This window comes from Amphiura filiformis, chromosome 3 (assembly GCF_039555335.1).
Source record: "Amphiura filiformis chromosome 3, Afil_fr2py, whole genome shotgun sequence".
Classification (NCBI taxonomy): Eukaryota; Metazoa; Echinodermata; class Ophiuroidea; order Amphilepidida; family Amphiuridae; genus Amphiura; species Amphiura filiformis.
In genome coordinates, this window is record NC_092630.1 from 47,505,620 (window position 1) to 47,521,515 (window position 15,896).

Sequence of the window (15,896 nt, forward strand, 5' to 3'; positions counted from 1 at the left end):
TTAAATGGGGAAATAATCTGGAGGTTCACTATTGTCTTCCGTGAGCGATACAAACTTGGTGGATCAGAGTCCAGATTCTCATAACCTCTTTGATAATATTCCAGGGGAAGGGGGTCTTAACAGTTGTTTGGGTGGGGATGTCCTTCCTGACTTTAAACCAAATTTGACAAAATTATACCAATTTTTGCAAATAACAATTACAATTACAACTTCTTCAATAAAATTTTAAATTTAAAATTAAAAAAAAAATTCAATAAAATTGAGGGCCATCAATAAACTGAAATGACTAAAAATGCACCAGAGTCTACATTGTAAACTAAAATGGCTGAAAATAGTACACCCTGAATCTGCCGCACATCCCCATACCCTCACCTCCAGTTCTCCACCCCCTTCCCCAACAACATTAACAATACAACTTACTTTCCAATCAGTATCTCTTATTCTTTCTTTTCAAAAAACAATACCTGTAAATAATGTCATTCATAAATACATGCACTAGGCTTTCTTGGATCACATATCTTGTATCTTCTAAGGTAGACTTGTGATCTGTTTTAGCACTACTATAGGCAAAATATCTTCTTGATCTGCATGCTGTTGCGTCAGTGTACTTTACGTGTAACAACACAATTGCACAACCAAAGACCGTGATTGGTAAATTCTCAAAAGATGTGCTTGCGCCATAAGCGTGTGGTCTTTACGTAGAACGCTCGAAGCATATCTGAACATACCCAAGTTGGCTCTCATGATCGAGAATTTTATATTTTTATAATAGCATCTCTCAGCTCAGTACATCATTACTGCTCCTAGAAGAAGTGCACATTTTATGATTTCCAATACTAGGGCATTTGAACAAAACAATGTAATTTTTGTTTCAAACGACTTTGTAACTTGCATTTAAACACCATTTTTGTTCAACCAATTTTGTATTGCATTTAAATAAATTTGTTTGATTGGTAATCAAAAAATCTAAAGATAACATCATAAATTAACTTAGATCCAATTCATCATCTCCAAGAAAACACATATCCAAGTTAAAATGATCCATGATAGTGCCAGACTTTTGCACTTGTTTACTAATATTGTTTAAATTTTCGTTGATGCCGACGGAAACCTTTTGGATGGATTGTGAATTACACGACTCTGGTTGTTGGAAAGATGCTGCATGCCTGAGGGCTGCCATAAGGGCTGTTGGATTGAGTTGCGGTGAACGGCGGTGAACCGATGTTTCCTGTTCAAGATCTGCTGGTGTCGAGGTGGGAGTGACTGCATCAGATGCGTTCTTTTCAGCTGTGGTGTTACCAGCTGTAGTGTTATCAGCTGTGCTACAAACTTCATCTGTGCAAAGATCTTCATCATCATCGCTTTCTTCCAAGTCATCTTTGCTTCTTTCAAGGTCCATAGTGGGTGTACCTGGGCAACTGTTTTCATTGCTTGCAAGGTAACAGTCACTCATCAATGAATTCATGGAAGCATCCAGGGAGGAGAGCTCAACATCCGTCTTGGGATCGGCTTCTAGTGAATCTTGGGTTGTGTTCTCAGGGAAGGTCAATTCCTTTCTGTAGAAACAAGAAAAAGTGAACAAGATGGGAGTTTTATACTGTGTTTATGCAATTATCACAATTTTAAACAATTAAAATCAGATTCTACATGTATTAAAATCATAAGAAAGTCTGCCAAGAATGATCATGGTTAGTTAGAATTTCGGTAGGAATCCACAAATTGGTTCTTTGACATTTGCCAGAATAAAAAGATTTCTGCAAAATTATTAACCCCAATTGTGCATTCTGTCCAATTTGGTTTATTTGAATGTCCGTTATCTTGAAGGGAATGTCTTATAAGGAAATCACACAAGGTTTCTTTCCTCCTTTTTCCTACTTTCGTGCGTATACACGAAAGACTGTAAAAATACATGGTACGTGCATAGCAGTCACGCATGGAACAATCAGCCCTCATTATCAGGTGATGCTGAGACTTTGACTGTTTGGAAATTGTCTGTTAATGTTATCTCTTTCGTCCATGCCTGCAAGTCTACCACTGATAGATCATTAATTTTCAATTTTTAATGATTTTAAGCAATCCTTTTTTCTGTATTGTCTAAATTATTTTCATAGAGCATTTTTGGTGGGAGTCGCAGACATTGACTTCCTGGTTCAGTCTCAAAATATAATCAAGAGATCAGGCAAGGGCGGATTTAAACCATCATAGATGCCGCTAAAACCGAATCGCTTGTGAAGAAAAAAAAAAATGTTTTCCCAAGGCAATTTGTTATCTGTATGGCACTGGCATTTGGCATGGAACCCAATATTAAACAAGTACAATACTAAACAAATACCTGAATTGCTCATGTGTGTGGGCCACGTCCTGGGTGTCATACGTATGTAGAGCCAAGCGCCACAACTTGATCTGCCCATCCCATGAACGACGACTGACCTTCTGGAACTTGTTGGGTGTGATTGGATGCTTTCCCTTTTCCCGGTATCTCCTGATGGTAACAATAGAATCAGATTATGAAGATCATGTGCACAGATGGACATTGTATTGCAGTAGTGATAGGCTGTACAGCCCAAAATAAAGGGTGATGTTTCAAAAAGCTTAGGGTACCAGCTGAATTGAAGCAGATAATCCTCCTGAGCATTTTGACACCTTTTAAAAAAAAATCGGTTGAAAAATGAGACAGTGCCGGCCAAAAAACGACTCATAAGGGGGCTTTTTTGGGACCCCCCTATTTTGATAATTATGGGCATTTTCTTTGCTATTTGTTAGATTCTAATGATTATTTACATGATTTTAGGTCCCCTGGATATATTTATGCAATTTTTACACAAATCGTATGTTTCGATGCAAGTTTAAGAGCCAATTTAGGATGTGAGGCGCTGTTCAGCCTAATAGCTGTTACGTATCCCCCTACTAAAATTTTATCATTTCTTATTATCAAATCAAAGTTACTGATAAATAACATCTTCTGTCCAAATTTGAACTCTCAACCTTATTTCACTTGTGCGTGGTACCCATTTGAAAATGTGCAGAGACGCTTCCATTGACTTACATGTGATACAAAGTTCGTTGACCCCTGTATATTGCTATGGGCAGGTTACCCCTGTATTAAAAATTAGTGCCACGGCCACACCAAATGTGATAAATGGCTGAAAATTTCAGAATATGGATGATTGATGATTATTTCTAGTATGATTAACTTAAAAATCAAAAATGGTTGCAAAATGGGTCGCTAAAAGGTAAAGCGCCCTCACGGCCTAATTTTACCCAAAAACGTTAATTTTGAGGACACTAAAAAGTTTCATTTGCCACAAAGTGCATAAATGACCTTCCTGGACCTAAAACTATGTAAGTAGATACCAAAAATGCATTACATAATCCTTAATGTGATAAAATTCCCTTAAAACTAGAAAATAAGGGACAAATCTGCCCCCCCCCCCCTTGTGTGTCGTTATTTGGCCGGCACTGTCTCAATATTTGGCCGATTTCAATGAAATTGGTGTCAAATTACTGAGAACACCAAGCTGCATCAAATAAGCTGGTACCCTAAGCTGTTTGCAACTACACCCTTATACAGCCTATCACTAATTGCAGTGTATAATTTGCAAGGTTAATTACCCAAACAACTGTTGATGTGATAACAATAATTGTTTTTAAAGTGGAGAGCTGCATTTCTCCTTTAACACTTCCTACGACAAAGTGATTCAGAAGTGAATCACTTGGGTCACGTGACGTTAAAACGATATTGCCTGCCTTATGTCGCCAGTCATTGTTCAGTAAAACAATGAAAAAATCGAAAAATCGCGATCAAAAAGCACCTGATTTGCAATTGCTCTTCCGTCGTCATTTTTAGGTGTTTTTATCTCAAATCTAAAAATTTAAATTCGGGCAAATTTTATTTTATAATATTTATGACCTTTAGCCTCTAGATAGCCTAAGTCCCTTGAAAATCAGTGGTAAAGTAAGGCATGTCAACAGCTAAAGACTCACTTTTCGCCGAAGCTGCTAAAATGTTTTTAGGAAAACAATCTAGAAACGCCGACGCCTTTTGGAAAATTCAACAATGTGATCTCGAAATGGCGAAGCGATGTGCTAACGCTGATCTAAACCGTGTTTTTCAAGATGAATTGGATGATAGTGAGAGTAAATTCAAGGATTTACGGAATAATGATAATCTGGGCAACTTTGGGAGCAGTTATAGCTGTTGACAGGGATGAACAAGCATCGGAAGGTCTGAATATGTGTTGGCCACTGGGTGACCGTCTTAGCGGGTTGTAGTATCATGTATGCAATGCAATGCGTGGTACTGTATTCAATTCAGCGTGGGGCGGTTGCTCTTTAGCCTACCATAAAAACATCAGGGCAACGCTGTGTTTCATGAGTAAGCAGTGATCATACAGGCTACGTGCCTCTGTATGTAAGTTTGTTATACATGTATTTCATAGTTCATAAGTCCGAGATTCGATCATCAAAATAAATATTCAATCACAGTATGCGTACACAGATTTTTAGTTCATCTCAACTCAAGTTGAAATTTCGGTGACTGCAGTATCGAATTGTGCGAGTAACATTCATCGCAAAGAGCGTACACGCAAGCGCATAAAGTGCGGTTTGTCCACACGCTTATGCCTCAACTGCGAAAAATCATTGACGTCATCGTCAATGCTCTACACCAAACTTGAAAGTCAGGAAATTGAAACCAGTGAAAGTTGAACATGTTGAAGTGAACCAATGTATATACATGCAATGCATGCATATGCTTTACATTCAGTGTTTATTTTATTGAAAATAAATGGCTTTCGAAATTGACAGTGAAATACTAAAAAAAAAAATAACACTTACTCAAACTGATCAATTTTTATATTTTATTTGTATTTTTATTCAAAAGCAATTGTATAAATAATATTCTGTTACATTTGAGTAAATAATATAAACTCGACACAAAATCTACGCAATGTAGAGAATTTTATTTGCAAAAATCAGTAAACGGCAGCTATTATAAAAGCACCCAAAAACACCCAATTTTTCAAAATTGCTGCCCTTGGTCGTAGGAAGTGTTAAGCTTAACAGGATATACAGTTTGGAAATAGTTACAAACAAGAGCAATACACAAGTGAGATGCAACCCACGAGTTCAGAGACTTTGGCACCACTTTGGAAAAAGGCATTAGCCAGAGGGATGTCCAGGTGTCATTTGGACACCCTGTTTTCAATCTGGACACCCTAAAATTTTATAATGGAGTGAATAGGAAGTGGACACCCTGTTTTTGTAGAATAAGGTATTTTTAACCATTTTGGACACCCTAAAGACACCTTGGCCTTGCTTTTGGAGCCAAATGTGTCATTACAAAGGGGAGGAGGTGGTGGTAATTAGGGACTGTTTTTTTCAAGTCTGAAACCCTTGTAGTGGGTACTTACTAGAGTGGGGCACTCAATTAGGTTGAATGGGTTTGTTCATGAATATGCTCCAAAACAAGTTCCCTTAGGCACAAACAGTACTATAGTCTACAGTAATCAAGTGCAAATTTCAGACAGTATTTATCTATTTACCTTTGTACTTTCCTGATGTAGCAGTCATAACCCAGTGTGTTCTTGCCATAGTTGATCTGTTTCTGTCTTCTTATCAGAACGGTTTCCTCAGTCTCAATCTCTATCTGGGGAGTCTTACCCCTGTGTCTGTAAGGAAAAATTTTGAGTCGCAAAAATTAGCACAAGATGAAAATAAAATGATTCATTTTAACATGCATGCAAAAGAAAATGTGGATGTTTCCAGCAAGCTGAAGTAATTTCTTTTCATGCTGTTTTTTATACCAATTCTGTAGTAAAGTATCTTTGTTGAGTTAAGCTATGGCCGTATAAAATTAATGTTTTGGTTCTCGTCCAGAGGATTTTCATGAATTGATGAGGGAGGGAGGTGTTTTTTGTTGTTTTTGTTTTCAATGTAAAATTAGCATTGTCAGTAGTTTTCGGTCTTCCCCAACAGTGCTCGAGGAAACGATGAGGCCCTTTTTTTTTTTTTTCAAATGTGAGATTCTGATGGATAAACCCTAAGTGATGCTTGTTCTCTAATAAACTTATTTATATTAGTGATAGGCTGTACAGCCCCAAAAAAAGGGTGATGTTTCAAAAAGCTTAGGGTACCAGCTGAATTGAAGCAGCTAATCCTCCTGAGCATTTTGACACATTAAAAAAAAAATCGGTTGAAAAATGAGGCAGTGCCGGCCAAAAACAACACATAAGGGGGATTTCTTGGGACCCCCCTATTTTTCACTATTTTGACAATTATGGGCATTTTCTTTGCTGTTTGCTGGATTCTAATGATTATTTACATGATTTTGGGTCCTCTGGATATATTTATGCAATTTTTACACAAATCGTATGTTTTGATGCAAGTTTAAGAGCCAATTTAGGATGTGAGGGCGCTGTTCAGCCTAATAGCTGTTACGTATCCCCCCTACTAAAATTTTATCATTTCTTATTATCAAATCAAAGTTACTGATAAATAACATCTTCTGTCCAAATTTGAACTCTCAACCTTATTTCACTTGTGCGTGGTACCCATTTGAATATGTGTAGAGACGCTTCCATTGACTTACATGTGATACAAAGTTTGTTGACCCCTGTATATTGGTATGGGCAGGTTACCCCTGTATTAAAAATTAGTGCCACGGCCACACCAAATGTGATAAATGGCTGAAAATTTCAGAATATGGATGATTGATGATTATTTCTAGTATGATTAACTTAAAAATCAAAAATGGTTGCAAAATGGGTCGCTAAAAGGTAAAGCGCCCTCACGGCCTAATTTTACCCAAAACCGTTAATTTTAAGGACACTAAAAAGTTTCATTTGACACAAAGTGCATAAATGACCTTCCTGGACCTAAAACTATGAAAGTAGATACCAAATAGTCCCAAACAAAAATGTTTGGTAGACTCATAACCGGTGCGATCTTACCTTTCCGATGTTGATTAAGATACTTCTTGCATCGATCCCGAGATGCGGAAAAACCAATAGTCATTTTGTCCCACATAAATGAATAAATAACAAAAACCCCGATCCCCGAGTGGACTCACCCATCCGGTGACGTCACACACGACAATCATCCCTTATCCGACTTGGGCAGCCCCTACTCGCCAAACTTGTAGGGGCGGGGTCCGGGATAATCAACATCGGAAAGGTAAGATCGCACGGTTATGAGTCTACCAAACATTTTTGTTTGGGACTAGACTCAGTACACGTCGATCTTACCGCTTCGATGTTGATTAAGATACTTCTTGCATCAACATCTGAAAGATCGATCTAGCAAGTAACCGACGGATGGAGGTACAAGATTGGCCAGCATCTGATAAGGATCGGGAGTGGGTAGCATGGTAATCGCGAGGTCAAACTATTTCCCCCCCCTCACGGCCGGAAACAGAAAGACTACGTGAACAGACAAAAACCCTGAACTGAAAGTGCAGTGGTTAAGAATAGAAACACTGGTTCTTACCATGTTGGAATTCTGATTGTCCGCAAAAACACCTGGTACCCAACCACCATGTTATCTCCCAAGAACTGCCCTGGTGAACTTATCGCCTGGTCGTTGGTTTACGCTTTTTGTAGTAAACCGTGGAAAAGGACGACGGGTTCTTCCAGGACACAGCCTGACAAATCTCTTCAATGGGGACCCCCCTATGGTAGGCCCACGATGATGGGTTGAGTGGGCCTTGGGGCGAGCGTCTTTTGCCACCCCCCGAGTCCACCAACACCTGGACCAGCCACCGTGCCAGAGTCTGCTTAGCGGCTGGACCGTGCGGTTCCGCGTGGGTGATAAATAAGCGGTCATGAGCCCCTCTTAAGGTTTGTGTTCGGCCAAGGTAGTGCTGTAGCGCCCTCACCGGGCACCACAACCTGTCTTCGACTATTGATTTAACCCTGCCCAATACTGGGTAGGAAGAGGGCGAGTGTCGGAATGTACTTCGCTCATTTTTGCAAGGAAATCCGGCGAAGAAACAGCGTCGCTCCGTTGTTAGTAAATCGAGGCTGACTTGAAACTGCGTGCAACTCCGAGCAGCGCCGTCCCGAAGCCAACGCCAGAAGAAAGGCCGCCTTAAGAGTGACGTATTTAAGGGTCGCATTTGACAGGGGCTCAAAAGGGGGGCCCTTATTATACTCCAAGACTGTGTTGAGGTCCCATGGAGGGACCACCTTCCTGTCTGGCGGGCGCTCGTGGAACATACCGTCGAGAAGAAGACTTAGGGACCCATCTGAATTGATAGTCGACCCGTCTTCAAATCCCCGATGAATCGAGAGAATGGCTGACTTGTAGTTGGCTATCGTTGCCGTGTGACAACCCCAGTTGGTTCTGCTAAGACTACACCCGAAGCGTTAGCCCCGGTATCGTCTCTGCTAAACCCATGCACGTTTTCATTCGACCCTTGCGGGGAACGAAGGCGTGCTGCGTGCGTGCGATCAACCCAGGCAAGCCCGGGTTCCACTGGCACGCTGCGTGCTACAGACCGGCCGAGGCAAGCCCAGAGGTCCGTTCGCACGCTGTATGCTAGATTCAGCCCAGGCAAGCCCGGGTACCCTTGGCATACTGTCCATCGCCGGCTACTTCGCGGGTGCTAGACCCGCTGTTACGCCAGCAATAGACGGGTGTCCACCTGCAAGAAACTCGCTAGAGATCTCACTGGTAGACTGGTACTCGCCTGTTAGGGCAAGTACCGCCCTGCTGCCTGCTACTAGCTTAGACGGTTTGTCAGTGCTTTCGCTGGCTGCTAGGCCTTCGGCTCGCTAGCAGTCCCGGAGGGTCCGCCTGCTTGCCCGGGACCGAGCCCCAGAGGATACCTTAGCGTGGCCCTTGCCGGCGGCGCTCGTACCTACCATATCAATCTTACCTGTAGCCTTCTGTTTCTTGGTCTTCGTTTTCTGTCTGTGTCGAAGACCCAAACGAAGCTACTTTCTAAATCCTCAAGTGTATGTCCGATAAGCCTATGCAAAAAGAAGCACACTTATTAAATTTAGAGCAATCCCTGTGGGTGTAGCAGAGTGGATGCGGGTCCCACTCTGCCACAAGGGAAGGGCATGATTGACAAGGCCTGGACATTGTAGTAATCGGGAGCGTATAGCACTACCCCGAACACAAGCTCAAGCCCAATAAGCAGACCCACACGCACAGTGGCTGTCGCTGATGTAGTGGTATGATATAAAAATATATGTACAAAGGGATGAAAAACTGAAAACCTTTTGCTAAAGATTTGTCAGGCTGGTCCCTTCGGAAACCCACCGACCTCTTAGCAGTAACTCGTCATCAGACGCGTAGTGAAAGATATAACGATAGAGCACACCATAAACATAGCGATAATCACTCACCATACATGTATACACAGTACTGTACAAACATCTATTGTAACTTACTAGTCTGCTATAGTTGTTTTACGTGAGAACAAAAATAAAATGGCGTCCTAAGGGCGGCCATTTTGAAAAACGTGTGTCCCGTGTACTGAACGGAAACACTCATACAAGCTAAGTTTTTGGATCGTTTTTGTCACTTTTCTAGCGAAAAATGTCGTCAAAACTATCTCCCTAGCGCACTATACTGGTTGGTTTTTACCTCAGGTGTAACAAACAAACTGTATATCTCGGCCCTTTGGTTCGTAATGATACTTAGCGTTGGTAAAGAAAAATCCACACGTCTATCTCATCTAGAAACCAAGGAGGATAAGGGATGATTATCGTGTGTGACGTCACCGGATGGGTGAGTCCACTCGGGGGATCGGGGTTTTTTGTTATTTATTCATTTATGTGGGGCAAAATGACTATTGGTTTTTTCCGCATCTCGGGATCGATGCAAGAAGTATCTTAATCAACATCGGAAACGGTAAGATCGACCGGTGTACTGAGTCTATGCATTACATAATCCTTAATGTGATACAATTCCCTTAAAACTAGAAAATAAGGGACAAATCTGCCCCCCCCTTGTGTGTCGTTATTTGGCCGGCACTGTCTCAATTTTTGGCCGATTTCAATAAAATTGGTGTCGAATTACTCAGAACAACAAGCTGCATCAAATAAGCTGGTACCCTAAGCTGTTTGCAACTACACCCTTATACAGCCTATCACTATTTATATGTATGAAGATTTCATAAATCATTCCAAAGTCTAAAAAATTGAAAAATCTAAAAAAAAAAAAAAATCTGACAAATCCCAGAAATTGAGGAGGGAGGGGCGAGAACCAAAATATTAATTTTACACGGCCTAAAATAATTGTACACCATTACATTGTACAATATGCTACATGTAGTCTGTAAACCACTAAATAAGTAAGTAACCACTAAGTATGAAGACCAATGTTCTAAGTAAAATACACTCACTTGGCTTAAAGACCAAGAACACACCACTGGAACCACCCTGCTCAAGGACTTAGGCAGGTTTTGAAGGTTTGGGTGTGAAAATTCAAAAACCTGGGTGTGTAAATTTAATGATTCGTGTACAAAGTATAGGCCATGTTGGTAAAAAGTGGGTGTGTAACTTACACATTTGGGTGTGTAAAACACTCCCTACACGGCTGCCTAAGCCCTTGACCATGCTGCCAGTTCAGTGATCCGGATGAAATCATCTCAAACCCTAGAAATGTTTCCAACAACACTTTTACAGATACAAGGGTATGCTTATAAATGCTAGTGGTTTGAATAGTAGGTTGGTTGGTTAAGTAAGCTCAGCATGAATGTTGGCTCTTATTCATAATGCAATAATAATGATGTTAACACTGAAATAAAAACAAATAATTATCAACATTGAAATAAACACAATACATCAGTTTGTAACCTACCCTGGGATCATTTGTAGTTTACGTTTGTATCTATCTAAATCTTGTCTAGCCCTCTGTGCATCCATCTCATAATCATCTACCATACTGGCCCAGTCAGTACTGGAGGATGTACTCTCCATGCGTCTTCTAGATGATGAACTCTCTGCTGAATCTGCACGCATGAGGGAGTTCCTGGACTCTGGTGTGTATCTTTAGTTGGCAAGAAAGAAGTAAGTTTTAGTAGCGTTATTACATTTACATATGATTCTGTGCTGTTGACTTTAAACTTGAAGGAAAAACCATTGGTGAATTTATATTTTTTTTTTATAAAAACAAACAACCAAAATTTCAAAAACATACCAATGTGACTGAAATTTGTCAATTTTGAACAATTCTTGTTAAAAATATTACTCACATTTTAGTGATGTTTCAAAACTACACTACTGGCTTCATCAGACTGGCAACTCATTACATCAGAGTGTTAGTGTTAATAAAATTTTTATTTTATTTTAATTTTTTTCCCCCAGAAAATCGGGAGTGCTCCCATTTTCAGGGGTTAACTCAGGAAATCGGAGTGACTCCGCAAAAATCAGAGTAGTTGGCAGGTGTTTCCTTTTATGGGTAACAGGAAGCACCGTAAAGAGAGTGATGAGTTGGTCAAAGATGTTGTCAAGTGCGTAGGCTCCCTCGTCCTTGTTTTAGAGTTACCCATAAAAGAAAATAGTCAGTTGCCAGTCTGATGAAGCCACTACTAGTGTAGTGGTGAAACGTCGCTAAAATGAACATACTGTTCAAATCAACATTTCTAATGAATCCGAGCACAATCTTACAGGAGAAGTTAATAGAACTAGGAAAATATTTACCCATGATTTTCTTTGGCATGAGGTGATCCAAGTGGAGGGAATTCCTTGCCATCGATGTGTGCTTTCTTAGAAGCGTGCTGCTGTGGACTCTCCCAAGGTTTCCTTCTGTCATTGTTCCAGCTGTGTGGACGTCTACAAAAAATGTCAATGTTTGTTAGAAATAACTACATTTTGAAACCATTATCGCAAAGTGGCAACCACATCTTACAATCTTTCTCATTCTAGTTGTCAGTTTGCTCTGAAATTTTGAAGCCGATTTCTGGAATTTTTTTCATTTTCTTCATTTTGGTGCACCCAATTTCCAGAGAGAGTAAACACTGCCAGTCGCATGCTCCTGGATTAGGCAAAACACCTTGAAATGTTGCTTCAGGGGAAAATTATTTAAAGACACTGCTCAAGATTTTTAAAGTGTTAATTTTAAACTGTCATTGTTAAAGTGCATCACAATCTTACATCATTGTTACATGCATTTAGTTTCACAAAATTCTGGTCACAAAAAGGGTTTGGTTTACATCCTTACCTGGAATCCGTCGGACTTCTGCTTTGATCTTGTGCTTTCTGATTTCTCTCGCCTCTCCTGTCATATGAGTAGCCATGTCTATCTAGCTTTCTACTGTTATAATAATCATCTGCTCTCTTTTGTACTTGTAAGTCCTTCTGGTTTTCTCTGAAAAATTTAATTTAGATAAAAATTCAAATTTAATATCATGGTTGCAATCTTTGACATTGTATTATTTTACAGTCATAAACTCTTGAAATAAAAACGGACCTGACATTATTGTGCCTACTGGCTAGTAGTGGTGGCCCCAAGGCCTTTTTTTCTTATTTTTTTGAAAAAAAACACACACAAAAACACATCTAAAATTATTAAAAAAAAGAAAGAAAAAAAGCAATTTACAGCATAAAAATTAAAATTTGCAAACCTAACATTTGGTCTAGATACATGTTGCGAGTGCAGCGAGCAGGAAAATTTACATAAGCATTTCCATACTGTTTTCCTAAGCCTTTATAGAGCGTTTTATTGAAAAGGCGCCCAGGCCATGCCAGAAATTGTCCCCTCCCCCCTCAACTTGCCAAAAATTGCTTTCCCTCCCCACAAGGGCTCATAATTATTGCACAGCCTCTAATAATGATGCGTTCTGGATTGAACATGAACATTTCCCACTCACAATATTAAATACTAAGTCATGATGTAATTGTAAGTCCAGTTGAAATAGAGGATTTATATAATAGGGCCTACATATTCTGGATCTGGATGTATGGTTGAGTGAGTTGGCAGCTTCAACTGTCGTAAACTCGTAACATCGCCAACTTTGGTGGAATAAGGTCTAGGTCGAATGGACACGCGAATAATGTGAGAGTGTGTGAAAAATAACTTCATGAGCCGCTTCCTGAAGCTGTGCAGTGAGTGTATTGGTGCATATTTTCAAATATTATTTTTTTTCCAATATTTTTTGTAATCAACCACTTGACTAAGGGGTGGTGCAATAATTAAGTGTACCCGGGGTGGTGAATTATAGGGGGCAGATTTTTGGCAGGCCAAAAGGGGGGCAAGCATTTTTGGCAGGTCAAAAGGGGGTCAAGCGATTTTTGGCAGGTCGAAAGGGGGGCAAGCAATTTTTGGCACAGATATTTTGGGTACCATTTTATATTACGCCCTAAAAAGGCGTAGGAAAACGTTAGGAACACGTTCAAATATGCAAAATTTCCTGCTCGCTGCGCTCGCACATACTCGGCAGTGGGGTTTGACTCCCACCCTTTTTATTTTACCCCCACCCTTTTTATTGAGGCACCCTTTATACTGAAAATTCTTGACCCCCACCACTTTTTGCTTTTTCCGCTATTTGTAAACTGACAAAGTCACACGCAATTTGGTTCGAAGTATAAAGTACGCCTAATTCTGCACCTATTTTACACGTGCGAGTCCGATGTTTTTCTCTCCATTAAGTTGATACATTACGTGAACAATGCAAATTATATGTGAAAAACTACTACTGTACTGTAAAATAAGCATTTTAATGAATAACTGTACTTTTATGGCATTCAAATGTTGTTCTTGTCATGAAACTTGACGTACGCTATGTTCAGCGACTATATCCTACTTCTTCCGTGCTGCTTCGCTCAATCAATTATGCATGATAATGACGTCACTCATATACGATCAATGTAAAGAAAAATAACACGTCATGGAAAATCGGACATTTGCATATGACGTAGGTGTTTTGGCAGGGCTTCCAGGGAGGATATTGTGTACATTGCACTGGATTCATGTAAACAAGCGCCAGGGTTAGCGGTGACCTGTTGAGTCCAGGGGTCCAGACTCCAAATTGGCAAATAAAGGGGTCCAGGCATCTAATTCTATACAGACGTACAAAATTAAGGGGTCCAAATCACGGGGACCTGCCAAATCAAGGAGTCCTGGACCCCAAGACCCCTTAAAACGCTACCCCTGACAAGCGCGAGCCTGCATCAAATGGAATTTTATCTTGCGACATAGTGTGCAAGTTTTGGTGATTTTTCTTGGAACTATGAGTATGATTTATCATTCAATAAAAAATATACTGTAAGTTGGAAGAAGCGCCACGCTTTTTATTTCAATCCCACGCTTTATATCAGTCCACGCTTTTTACCCAAATAGTTTAAACCCCCACGCTTTCACCAATTTTCAGAATTTCGAACCGGCACGCATTATAAAGCGTGGACTGCCGAGTGTATCGCATTATATGATAAGACAATTTAAGGTTTTAAATTCGGGTTCCCCAAAATCTTGCATGTGTAAAAGGGGGGGGGTGCAAAGGTTTTTTGGCACGTCAAAAGGGGGGGCAAAAATTTTTTGGCATGGCCATAGGGGTGGGGGGGGCAAGCGATTTTTGGCAGACCATTTTGAGAATTCACCACCCCGGGGCCGCGGGGGTACACATAATAATTATAGTCAGTCTAAATAACTTAGTACCGGGTAACTCAAGTAGGCCATACATGTAGACTCTGAATGGTCTGCTGTGAAACATGATCCAGGATCCACAGTGATCAGCTGGTGTCAGATTGATCAACTTTATTTCAATATTTGGCATTTTCAAGTTTTGAAATGTGGTAGGTCGGTCGTGATGGTACTTTGACTTTGTCATGCTTGTGGTGTATGCTGGGAACAAAAAGGGCTCCTATCCGTCGTGATGAATTTGATAACTTTTGGGCATGCATCACTTTTACCTATCGAATGCTAGTATAAAAAATAAACATTTTTAGTCAGCAATACTTAGCAAATGCAATGCTAAATTTATTGCATAAAAATAAAAATATGCACCCCTATTTAACAAAAACAACATGAACAAAGGGGCAATCAATTCCGATCAATTACATGATGAATATTACATATATAATGATGCATAAAAAACAAAAGTAATGTTAAATGTAAATGATGTCGTTCGGTCTTAACTGAAAGCCAGTCCGATCAATTTTATTTTTAACAAGTCAAACATGCAAAGTCAAACTAGATTGTGAAAAAATATATTTCAAATCAAATTTACTGCATGCCATATCATGATATGCATAAATTGCGAAGACCTGATCTGATCATCAATCAAAGATATTCAACTATTAACTTGACTTTATAAAAAAAACTTACCTTTGCCTTAGTTTTTCTCTGATCGAACCTGAAGATCTTGACTTCTCATTGTATCTACTAGAGTTGGACTTGGAGCGATCGCGCCTGTCCCATGACAAACCAGAGTTTTTACGACTCGTTTCTTCTCTTCTTTTATCCATCTTATTTTCGTCGTATTTTCTATATCTTGTCGATACAGAAGTCATGGTTACTTAGTACTTCTAAAAACAATTGAAATCTAAAACCTGCTAAGTTTAATTACGCTAAAATCGGCTAAAATAATGAGTTGTGTTTGTGCAGTCTGCCTGTTGATGTGTTCCTTTGATGGAGATTTGATGGTTTGGTGCCTTAAAATTCGCGGGAAAAGCCAACTGCCAGCTGTTTTGGTGCCGCTACTCGCATAGTCGATTCCAAAGTTCATAAATCAATATCGACTTTGGGCACATTCATAAAACATGAGACTGTCCAGGGTTTGTTTATATTTTAATTATTCATGAGTTGTATTTTCAACAATCAATGAAGACTGGTTTTATAAAATCTAGTGCGAGATGTTCTTTACTAAATCATGACAAAAATAAAGAAGAAGACCCTTTTGAAGATTGCCAAATAATCTTTAACAAATTTTATTCGAAATTACAACAAAA

General features: G+C 39.7%; 1 protein-coding gene across 1 annotated transcript; it reads right to left on the reverse strand.

Moving 5' to 3' along the window:
- Nucleotides 1-215: 215 nt before the first annotated feature.
- Nucleotides 216-15,633, reverse strand: LOC140148631 (uncharacterized). Its single transcript, XM_072170656.1, has 7 exons — nucleotides 15,274-15,633; nucleotides 12,172-12,318; nucleotides 11,652-11,783; nucleotides 10,810-10,998; nucleotides 5,544-5,669; nucleotides 2,333-2,482; nucleotides 216-1,556 (listed from the first exon to the last, which is right to left on the reverse strand). The coding sequence occupies exons 1-7, from the start codon at nucleotides 15,456-15,458 to the stop codon at nucleotides 986-988; spliced, it is 1,500 nt and encodes a 499-aa protein (XP_072026757.1). The 5' UTR covers nucleotides 15,459-15,633; the 3' UTR covers nucleotides 216-985.
- Between the last annotated feature and the right edge of the window lie 263 nt (nucleotides 15,634-15,896).

What these genes read in the sequence shown, in the direction of transcription:
- LOC140148631 (XM_072170656.1), bottom strand. Translation starts at nt 15,458, where the DNA reads ATGACTTCTGTATCGACAAGATATAGAAAATACGACGAAAATAAGATG. An exon ending in AGAGAAAAACTAAGGCAAAG is followed by an intron (nt 12,319 to 15,273) that starts GTAAGTTTTTTT and finishes TAAATTTTTCAG; the next exon opens with AGAAAACCAGAAGGACTTAC. An exon ending in CACACACATGAGCAATTCAG is followed by an intron (nt 1,557 to 2,332) that starts GTATTTGTTTAG and finishes TTGTTTCTACAG; the next exon opens with AAAGGAATTGACCTTCCCTG.